Below are 11,830 nucleotides of genomic sequence, written 5' to 3' on the forward strand. Positions count from 1 at the left end.
TCATCGTGGAGTCAATGACGACTCCAAGATCCTTTTCCGTCTCCGTGCTGGCAAGAGGGGAGTTCCCCAACCTGTAAGTGTGGTGCCGGTTCTTCTCCCCTTGTGAGAAAGTTGCATCATTACCCAAATTACCTGCCTCCATTACGTCTGTCATTGTTACAATTATTTCTAGACAACTGAAATGCTGACATTCCTTCTATTTTCTTTACACTCATCCATAATTCTTATGGATAATCCTGCAAATTGCTTCTAAAGATTTTAAGGTAAGTACACACAAAGACCTTTGTATGGGCCTAGGGTTTTTTCTGTGAAGAAAGGGCTTTGCTGAAATATTGTACTTACTATAATTTGAGGAGAGTGGCCTGATCATTCACCAATTACAGCTAGAACAATAACAATCACATTAAGCTTAAGAATGCCTTCATCTCAGTGGCAGCTACCTGAGAGCTCTCACCTGTGGCAAATGGTTACATTTACTCCTGCTGGGAATGTGACTGGGCAGCCGAATGTTAAAGAGGGCCTGGAGTGCAGCCTGCGCTGCTTGGCCCTTTGCCAGCTTCTTGCTACGTCCTGAGCCTTCAAATGTTCTCCCATCCACTCTCACTGCCATCACAAAACTCTTGATATGCTGCTTCTCCACAGTCTCCGAAAGGCAGACGTACCTCAGTCCCGACCGCAGCTCATTTAGCAACACCACTGGGTTCTTTTCACTCTCAGCTTTGGATGCCATCTTGTGCTTGTTTTGCTTAGCGTGGCCCATTAAGTCCAACGTGTGGCAGAGTAACCTCCCATGTCGATAAGCAGTGGAAAGCAATTCATTATTAACGGGGTTATAGACCGAGAAGTCCTCGCTGTGTGTAGGTGGTTCAAACTCTTTGAACAAAGTATCTGGAAAGTCTGCCTGGTCAGATGTAAAGTCTGTGGATGGGTTAATGCAGTTCCCCATGGCAAAGTGAGCTTGACATGCATTTGGGAACTGAACGAAAGACTTCAGAGCTAGTTCTGCAGCCCGCATTTTGGCTTTCTTTTTTGTGGGTCCTGTGCCTTCAAATGTAAGTCCATTTACCTCTACAGCAACAGCAAAGACTGGAGCGTGCACAGGGCCTGTCTGGGAAACCATTTTATATTGCAACCCTGGTTTAAGTTCATGTAGCTGGACCAGGGCATTCTTTGGTGTCACTGACCATGAGACTTTCTTCCAGATGAGTTGTAGTTTGCAGAAATGGCCATTGTTGCCTTCCTCCAAGGGCCTTTTCCTTTTACTGCTCGATGCACCCACTCTTGATCTCTCACTGGAGGCAATGGGATGATCCTCCAGGTTGCCAACATTTCGGTTTTCTTTTACTTCTGCACTGCTGGTACCTGTCGATAAACAAACAGAACCACTTATATTATTTCTGTTGCCATTAAAATATCTCTTGTTAATCCAAGAGCTCATAGGAAAGCCAGAAACAAAAAGAGAGAGTCACAGATATTTCATGAATAAAAGTGTTATGTTTCCTCAGCTGTTATTCATGGAGTCAGGTTATTAGTTCTTCTCTACTACTTGGATGACTTCTGGTTTATTTGTTACATTACTGTTGAATCCCCAGTATGTCATGAATGATTATTTGTCCAAAAAAACCCCTATACAACGTGTTTGAAATGTTCCAGTCATCTAAATAGGAAACATAAATGCTGCATCACACTCTCAATGGATAATTAATAGTAAAAGCGAATAGTTTGCAAGGATCCCTGAGGCCAAATCCATGTAGGCAAATGTTTATGAACAGCAAATGCATTATTTGAAATCAAAAGTGATTCACAAATGACTCACGAACAGAAAAATGGGGAATTCATTGAATAATTTATTTTCAATGAATAAATTGACCCGCTCTAGTCACAACAGAGGCCCTTGTATTACTAACATCATAAACCCAGCCTAAGAGATGATCAAACAAGCTTTTCAAGCAGTTAAGCTATAAACTCTTCTAGTATATACTGTGGGGCTCAGATCCCTGTTTAATGGGTGAGGCTCTTCTGTCAAGTGCAAGTGCAGGTACTTTTAGTTACTGCTACAACAATAAGTATTAATGCAAATTAGTAAAGAAGTCTAAAATAGGCTATGAGAAGCCAGTGCCGTATAAATGCAATACCTACTGATGTGAAGGCTGAACTGTGTTAACAGAAAGCAATGGGAAAAGGCAACTAGAATCAGGAACTGCTGTGGAAGGGTGGGAGTGATGCTCTCTCATGGTATTGCTAACAAATTGATCTTGCTCATAGTTACACTCAGACGCATAACTAGCAAGGTCTGTGCCCTAGACAAAACCTTTTCCAGGGCAGGGAACGTGGAGCCCCTGACTAAACCTGTTGTGGAAGAAGTACAAGAGGGGTGCCTGCGTCTGGTTGTTGCTGCCATAGCTGTAGAGTGGGGCTGCTGCTGCTGCACCACCACAGACTCCCTTGGGAGCTGCCATTTTGACACTGCCTCTGAATGGGTGCCTGGGGATTGGGTCCTGCTCATCCACACTCACCCCAAGTTATACTCTTGGTTGTCAGGGGTGGACAATTATTTGTGCTTGGAAGCCACACAGGAAGTTTCGATGAGTTGTCACAGATAGGGTCAGCACCCCCCATGCGACAGCTCACCAAAACTCCCTACGTGGGATGGGGCTGCGGGCAGGTGCGGAGCGGTGTTTGGGAGCAGGATGGATGGGTAAGGCCAGGGGACCACAGCAGGAGCATGAAAGAGCGATGACAGCACAGGGCCGGGGCCTGCACTGCCTCTGTGACATGAGCCACTGCCTGCGTGCCTCTGTGACGGGCATTGCACTGGGCAGGTGGAGTGGGTGGAAGGCAGCTGGGACCTGGAGCCCTGTGAACTTGGGCAAGAGCTGCCTGGCTGAAGCGCTAGAACGGCGCGGCAGGGGCAGGAGCAGGAGGGGGAGCTGCTGCTGGAGGTGGGGGGAGCTGAGCAGCACCTGGGTGGCTGCAGCCGCGTCGGGAGCAGCCCTGCTGGAAGCTGTGCATGCTGGCTAGGACTGGGGTCAGTGGGAGCAGGCAGGAGCACAGCGCTGGCTGCCCTGGGCAGGGCTCAGCCCCATGTGAAGATCCATGGGCTGAATCCAGTGAACTGGTGAGTGCCCTGAGGGCCGGATCAAACCAGTTGATGGGCTGGATCTGGCCCATGGGCTGAATTTTGCCCGCCCCTGGTTTATATACATGAAACAGCACTGAATTCAGGGCTGTACAGCACACATGTAACTGAGATTGGAAATCAATCTAACTTCTGCTCCATGCCTAGGTAATTGAGATCATGAACAAAAAACAAAAACAAAAACAAAAAACAACAGGTTGCTTTCTCACTACACTACTCACGGTATTGCCGATATTTCTAATAAGCAATTTTATTTTTATCTTTATCTTTTTTCCATTAATGAGTTAAAATTCAGTGGGCCAGAGTCTTTGCTCCATTTTTGCTCTTCCTGGAATAAGACCAAATTTGGGGCTAAAGTGGCTTTATCTTAGCAGTCCTAAAGCCGTGCAGTGGCCAGTCCAATGTCCAACACAACGTCTAGTACTTGTAGATGTATCTGCCTATACTCCAACTTCAGTAGCTCATTGGACATGGGCCACATCTCCTTGTACTGAGATGTGCCAGGTATGATAGCTGCAGAGGTGCTGGGTACTTTTGCAGTCCTGGATTACTCCCTGCCTCCTCCTCCAGGTTCCTGACACCTCAAATGCCTCTCATGTGCTCTAAGTGGTAAGGTCATATGATTATGCAGGTGCTAACTGCTTGCTTCTGCATTCATGTAGCTTTATACCACCCTTATCATGAGAACACACCTTATAGGCACATATAATCCTCAAAAAATTATGGGGGAATCTAACTTTAGTTATTTAACACATTCAGATTCCCAGTGTGCTGAAGGATTTGCTTTGTATTCCAAGGAGAAGGGGGTCAATTACCTATGTTGCACTATTATTAAATATCCAGTAACTCGCTTATCTCAAAGTAGGATCCTAATCCTGAAGTCTGCTCCATGATGCCTTATAAAGCACCATTTAAGGCAATGAGCTTTTGTGTGGTTGTGGGAGGTCCATACACACACAACAGCACTGCAATATTGAGGCCTTAGGCCCTTGTTTCAAGTACTTCACACATGACAAATTTCAAGACCCTAAGTCTTCCTAAAGTTACATGATTAATTTGGCAAGTATAGTTAAATGCCTTGCTGAGTAGCAATGGACTGCTACATCAGCCCTAGTGATTAGCTTGCTTTTACTTTCTAAAACCCTCAAAAGAAAAAAAAAACTTAGAAAAAGAGAAGTTTTGCCATATAATGTTCAGCCATATACAATGTGATAGCAGTAAGAGCAGCCTCGCTGGAAATGAGCCATTTAAAAGGTCAAATCAAATAAGACATCACCCAGGCCTCTTCTTTAAGGATTCGCAGACCCTCCCATGGAACTCCTGAAGTGCGGGGAGAGGAGGAGAGAGAAGGGAAAAATGCAGCCCTAACTCTGCTTTATTTAACTTGTGGTTGTTTTTCCATTTGGATGGCCCACCTTCCTACAACTGACATTTTCTCTGAAGATGGCTGCTTTTTTAAAGCTCTGAAATGTTTCGCCTCAGACACCCTTTTCCGAAGAAGTAGGGTTGGTTCTTTATTTCACACCTCTTCTCTCTCCTTACCTAATAGGTTTTTACAGACCCAATTATCGTACATAATGATATTGAGTCAGAAGGCATGAAAAGAAAGATAACTCTTGTTTCACACTATCTTCAGGTTTGAAAAGAATTTGTATTGATTATGCACCACTGAATAGGAAAACTCAGGGGGTTATTTGTATTTATAATTCATATTGTCTTTTTCCATCTGTTTTTTGTTTCATAATCTCAGCTCCACGGATTTGTGAACAGAGAAAGTGTGTCCTTAGTCCTTCACCTTCATGAATGCAATGATTAACTGAAAATGTAAGCACCAGAAAATAAACATTCCCTGCTTGCCCTGGAAGTTTTGCCTATGGCACTGTCTACTCTGGTTATTTTTTGCACTGGTGTAGCTAAGCCAATGCAGAGGAGGCAGTATGAGACAGGTGTAAATTATACTAACTGGGCAAGTCTACATATGAATATTAATGCAACACAATAAATTCCATTACAGTTTGCACCAGAGTTTATTGCTCCATGGTGCAGCATTTACACCTGTGTCCAGGACCACAGCACGTTGAGCTGGGGCAGAGCAGGTTGAACTGGCAGGGGGGCCCCAGGGGTCAACCTGGCTCAGTGTGCTGCAGAGGGACTGCTGGGGCATGAGGGGGCTACAGTGCAGTGCTAGCTGGCAGGCAGCCCATCAGTGTAGCACCCTCATGGCCCAACCAGCCCCGGTAAGTGTCTACATGGGCGTTGTGACAGAGTAAATAACTCCGCTGTAGGATAGTACTTGTGTTGGGCAGTACTATCCTATGGTTAATTAATTTACTCTGGCCTAATAGCACTGCACATGTAGATGTTGATGCTTTACTGCAGAACTAATTAGTCAGATCCGCAGTAAACGTCTCATGTAGATGCATCCACAGAGGCTCTGTTTAGTACAGATATTGCCTGTTTACCTCAGAGGTTAGCACTGGCGTTACTGGTACAAAACAGTCCAGACTATCTTAGTCTAGAGAAATCTTACATCACACATAAGGCCTGATACTGACACCCTTGGAAAGAGCTGAATTCCCCATTGTTTTCAATAAGAGCAGAATCTGCCATACATGTCATATGAATTAGTGGCAGACTAAATTCAATCAGACTGTTTCTTTATATCCTACAAAACAGCAAAGCTGCTAAGAAAGACTGTGTGTCTGATGGACTTGCACGGCATCCAACAATAGTTGGATAAAACTAAATTACTTTATACTTTCAAATATCTTTGAAATAGGAGATCTTTGAAATGTGGTTTTTATGAGATCTCTGTGTAGCAGACATAAGATTACATCTCTAATAGTGGCACATGTACTTCTATTGTGAAAATCAGACAAAGCAAGCAAATGACACCAAACTACATTAGATAAATAGTGTAAGCAGCCATAATAGAACTATCACAAGCAATTTTAGAAATGAAGAGCACTAAAAGGAAAGGGGTAAGTCGGAGGTCGTACATGGGGAAAAATGCAAAACTGTAGATCATTTTCATCCTTGTTATCTCTCATAATGCTTTTGCTCTTGAATCTCCAAAACACATTATCTGTATTTGAAAAAAAAATTATCATCAAATATAGTGCTCCTGAGTTGAAAGGTCTGGATAATAATCAAACTGTAGTATTTTTTTTTAAATTGGAGAACCAAAAAATAGTACAGCTTTTTGGCAATAATTTCTATTGTATTCTGTAAGACAGAAAAAAAATCTAATTTTGCATTGTGAGATCCCTCCGATAACTTTACTGATTATTTCTTTTCTCAAGCAAGCAAAGGCCTTTATCCCTTATTTTCAGTACAATAATTGAATAGGAAACCAGAGAGCAGTTAGCAAACATATTTATTTACATGCTCCCCCCATCCAATCTATCTATCTCCCTGTTTATGTCTTTCTCCTTTTTGATCATTATGCACAGTAGAGTTAACCTGGAGAGTCTGCATCATCAAGAGCTTTTCAGAACTATAATGCATCACTAATAATGACACTGCCTATGTCTCTGGGTCATAAGGGCTCTGAAGAACTAGCCATCCGATACTCCACGCTACATTTGAAGAGATAATATTGTTCCTGTTGAAGGTTATTCTGCTGCCAAGCAGTCTAAACTTTATGGGGGATAAAGTGGGTGGTATCTTCATTTTACCAAACATTGTTAAAAACAAATCACAACAAATCAATAGGGCTTAAAATGGTCTTTACAACATACGTATTCTATCAAATTCCTGATGATAAAGGAATAAGGCATAAGCATATGAGAGGGCTACAAGGCAACATTGTCTTTAGAAATATTTAGGGACTGTAAGATTATTATACCAATGCATTTCAACAGTGAAGATTGGCTTTCCTTTTAATTTTCTGCTACCTGAATTTTAATATCTGGCCTCTGTTTGACCTCCTCATGAAGACTGTTACATGCTGTCCATCTGCACTGTAATGACCACAGCGGTTAAAAGAATTCACTTCCATCTGATGTACTTGGAAAAGAGAAATTTCATGCCAAAAGCAATAGGCATGCCCTAGGAAAGGGTTGGGGGGTGGTGTCAAACTCAGGGGACCTGTGTCTAGAGTCAGATTCAGTACCAACAGTCATGTAGAACAACCTTCTCAGTCAGTTAGTCAACTTTTTCATAAACCTATAATAAGGAACTGAGATTTTCCCCCACTTGGGGCTCCATTTTTGTCCCCACTAAGGTGTTAAAAAACTAATAGGTATAGCCCTCTCCTATATTGAAATGTCAATATAAAAAAATGACCTGATTATGCTTAAGAGAAAACAATCATACTCCCCTGATAATGAAACCCTTCTGGTTAACTGGCAAGGCTTAGATAGTTTAAAGACATATTGCTATAATTCATGCAAAAGATTATTATTATTATTATTGGAATAATACATTACAGAATGGCAGCATCTACAGGTAAAAAAAATTCTTAAAATGTTTATTTTCTCTATTCAACTGAACCTGCTTTTTCCTTAACTGAAAGCTGCTAATTTGTGAAAGGGATTGGGAAAGGGCACTATTGTTACCTTTGCCATTGCCAAACGAAGCATAAACTATAGCGTAGTCCTACAGTGTCTGTAATAAGTACAAAATGCATGTATTGCTAGTGTAGTTCCAATTCCAATTATGGAATTTATTTATATTAGCTTAGGCTCCGATCAGCACAGTACTTGGGCTCTGATTCAGGGAAGCAGGCATGTTAGGGTAGCACTTAAGCACATTCATAAATTAAATATGTACCTAAGGTCTATCTTGAGTACAGTGGGATTCAAGTACATGCTTAAGTGCTTTCTGAGTTGGGACTTGCATACAAATTTAGCTTTGAGCACGAGAGGTGCTGTTTTCAGAAGGGGCAAATGATGTTTGTTCTTCCACATCTGGAAGCTTGAGATGCCCTAAATTATTAAATTAAATTTGTCCCTGATAATTAGAGGGACAGCTGGGGGTTCAGTGTATTTTTAAAACCAGTCCCCATTGTGGGGCAACTAAAAATAGAGAGACCTCTTTGCTGCTGCATTCATAGGTATACGTGTGCTACAGTGTTTTTCTTGATCAGAATCTTAGTACCTCTACTATCATCAAAAAGTATGCATATGACAGTCTAACAGGTCCTTATAGAATCATATCTTGTTGCTGGTGCTGTCAAGGGCATCCTTTTGATTAAAATCCAATAAGACAGTTCCTATTCCATTGCAAAAACATAATGCTGATTAAGTGATTAGTGACTGTCCCTTTCCTAGAGGTAAAGTCACAGACTCTGTATCTCCGTATGTTACCGTATATGGTAGGAACACTCTTACTGTTGGAAACAGCAATTTTTATTTAAAGTTTAGGAGGAGCTCTTCCTTGGGGATTGGCTCTCAGTCCACTCAAGATGGTTTTTGAAATTGGCTTGAAGATAGTTTTCTGGCCACTACGTTATCTCAGGTCCTGAACCAAAAAAACACATGTCTATATATGAACCTTATGAGATTTCTTTATCTCTAATGCATCCTCCCCAGCCATTTAGGGAAAGCACTGTCACAGCCCACAACTTCCTTGTCAGTCACTGAGGTTCAGATCCTCACACAAATTCAGGCCGTTAGGATGGGATTCAAACCAACTCCCCAGGCATGTAAGTAGCACTTACATGGAATTAATCACTTAAACTCAAAATGGCTTTAGTTCCCTAGGTATCTAGTCCAGGGCTTTTGGGCATGTACAGAAACAATTCAGCAGGAGCATTTAAGTTCTCCATTGCACCTAATTCCTGCCTAATTTCTGTTATGATTCAAATGTTCATGGGAGACACTGGCAGGATGCTGCTGCTCATTTGGGATGGTCCTGGTTATCTGCCCAATAACGGAGGGGTTGGAGTATTCTCCCACCGCTCACCCTTACTCACGTTTCCCACTTCTCATCTACCACTCTATTACATAGGCTATGTGAGGGACATCTCCATTCTTCCTGCTGAAGGCAGGCCATGGTACAGAAATAAGGGCAACTCATGCAAGCAGGGCGGGGGAGTCCATGGGAGGGGGCATGTCTGTGTCCCTGTATCTGTTGGCAGGCTTAGTTTTGTTTTTTAGCTAATGACTTTCTAATAGAAAATGCATGAATGAGCCTGCCTCTGTGGCCTGCTGGTTATAGGACAGGAGGGTGATGGATTCTGTTTCCAGTAAACGAATGGTAAGGCCCTAACGGACAGCGTGAGTCAGGTGCCTAAGCTCTTGAGAAGTGTGGGAGTTCAGAAATGTCCTTAGTGTTTCCTATTGAATGACTTTCAGTGCCTCTGGGCTTTCTGAATTTGCTTTTGGAGGCCCAGAAAGCCGCTGGGCTTTCTGAATTATTGTCATTCTTTGTACACAGCTCTGAAACACCTAAACATAAATCACACATCGGGATCTTCAGAGACTCTCCATTGACTGTTTAGGGCTTCTAGGTGCCTGGCAGGGTCATTGTGAATTTCTCTCCCAAGGCACATGCTCAGAAGTTAAGCAGGGTAATGCCTAAATCAAGGTTTATATTGAGATACGCTGAAATGAATGGGAGTTAGGCTCTTATACTAGTCAGGTGCCTAAATAGCTCTTGGGATCTGGGCCTACATCATTTTTATGCCTTTTTTCATGGGGTGTAGGTGAGCTTTTTTTACTAGCAGCAAATAAAAAAAGTAATTAATGCTAGCGTAATTGTTATTGACACCGTAGCATACCTGAATCAGTGGAGGGCTGATGTGCAATACCTCAAAAACAGTAAAATTTGGTGTTTCTCTTTCAGGAAACACACTATAGGCTATACTATTTTTTTTACAGCCAGTGAAAACATAATAGAGACCAAGGCACTGCTGCAATAATAAGAAAACAGTGATTTAACGTCTAGTATGTACAACTATACTACATTTACCTAAAAATAACAAAGCGACACACTTGGGAAACATTATACAGGAGGTGCCCGCACAAACTCATTATATGCATACTATGTTTGCTACGTGCACTTCTCATAGCTTTGTGAAAACGTAGTATCCTTGGGACCAGCAGTTAAAGGCTTTTCAAGGTTTTTTGGCATTCATTAGTGTATGAAAAACCTGTCAGTCAAGGCACTAGCAATAGTGCAGCACACACAATAAATGCTGTGATACCAGCAATGTGAAATAAAATGCTACATTCTTTCAATAACTATCCCCATCAGTGCCATCTCCTGTTGAAATCAAGGCAGATTAGCAACACCAAGGAAAATGATCCATTTTCTCCACCTACTGGTTATAAGAGAGGAAGTCTTCATTGTTTCTGGCTGGGAAAGGAACACATCTGGTAGGTGATACTAAAACGCAAGAGGTGTTCATTTGGTTTGGAAAGCTTTCCTCTCTGTCTTAAATGCCTCAGATAAGTCACAACCAGAAAACTGGATGCCATGTAGAAATCACTGTTTGGTGTCAAATGCAAAACATGGGTGAAGGCTATTCCATTCTAACCACAGCTATTTTGCCTGGCCTTACTGACATTTTAATGATCACATTTATCCTTCAAACATAGCAGCTCCTGACAATCTTCCAGCTAAATAATCATCGGTATGGTCCATGTCAGAATTACCATTTAAGAATCATGTTGCCAACATTTTAACTGCATCTCTGTTCAGTTGGATGTGGATTGTTTTCTTCTGCAAATAGTATTAGCCAAGGGAAAAGGAGAGGACAGTGCTTCAAACAGCAGTCCATCCTCACCCCAGCAATCCTCCCACTGGGAAATGATGGGAATGTAAAATGGGGCTGAGGGCAGAAAAAAGGCAGTCAACCTGGTTTGTCCTTTGAGGATCAAGCATATAGAAAGGAAGCAAAATAAATTAACTAAAGCACAAAAGAAGACAAAGACACTTTTCTGTCTCCTGACCCTAGTATTGAACACAGCCTTCTTATGGGAATGATTTCCCTGGGCTTCACAGCACCCAGTTTACAGGCACCCTCCAAGTGCCTGTTAAACTTAGGTTAACCCCTTGCTCACTGGAAATGTGAATGTGCTGTACTTTCTGCAGTTCTGTGCACTAACAATTGTGCAGTGCACGGGTGACTGGTGCCTCCTGAGTCCCCCACTGGTACCTCCTGGTGTCAGCGGCAGGGCTGGAACTGGCAAGCTCCCGCAGGCGCTGTTGGCAGTGTCAGCGATGGGGGCAGAGCTGGTGAGCACCCTCAGAGATGCTGCTGGTGGTGGTGGCAGTGGCCCTGTCGGTGGGGGCACGTGTCCTCCCACCCCTGTGCCCCCTTTATGTGTCACCTATGGTGCAGTGACCTAAAAGATTAAGCTGATAGAGGTGTTTCCCAAATTACCTTGCTCCTAGAATTACCCTCAATGCACAGGTTACAAATTGTGAAGAAAAGAGGCTGCTTACTTAAGTTGTCTTCATCTTCCATATTGCTTGCACCAGGACTTAAATACTTGAAGGGTGCGATGAAGGTTGACAATATGCTTACTTTTTCTGGAACAAAAAGAAGAGAAAAAGGGCATATAAAATCATTACTTGACAAAATTTAGGTCAACCAAGATCTCATCACACTTTTTCCCTGGGGAGAGGCAAGTTTAATTGGTTTCCATTTTTGTAATAGTTGCTCAGATTTTTACCACATTTCTATGCAGCTTCATGGTATTGTGATATATTTCTTGCTGCTGGGACATCCTATGACCCCAG

At 42.5% G+C, this 11,830-nt stretch overlaps 1 protein-coding gene across 1 annotated transcript in view; it reads right to left on the minus strand.

Moving 5' to 3' along the window:
- Positions 1-11,616, minus strand: part of ADARB2 (adenosine deaminase, RNA specific B2 (inactive)) — a 170,739-nt gene extending 159,123 nt beyond the window's left edge. Inside the window, exons 1-2 of the mRNA XM_019530793.1 lie at positions 11,534-11,616; positions 455-1,362 (exon numbers count right to left, since the gene is read on the minus strand). Of these exons, the coding sequence (XP_019386338.1) occupies positions 455-1,362; positions 11,534-11,555 (930 nt within the window). The 5' untranslated portion in view covers positions 11,556-11,616. The remainder of the gene's footprint in view (positions 1-454; positions 1,363-11,533) is intronic.
- Positions 11,617-11,830: the final 214 nt, after the last annotated feature.

Source organism: Crocodylus porosus, unplaced genomic scaffold (assembly GCF_001723895.1).
Source record: "Crocodylus porosus isolate Cpor-Errol unplaced genomic scaffold, CroPor_comp1, whole genome shotgun sequence".
Classification (NCBI taxonomy): domain Eukaryota; kingdom Metazoa; phylum Chordata; order Crocodylia; family Crocodylidae; genus Crocodylus; species Crocodylus porosus.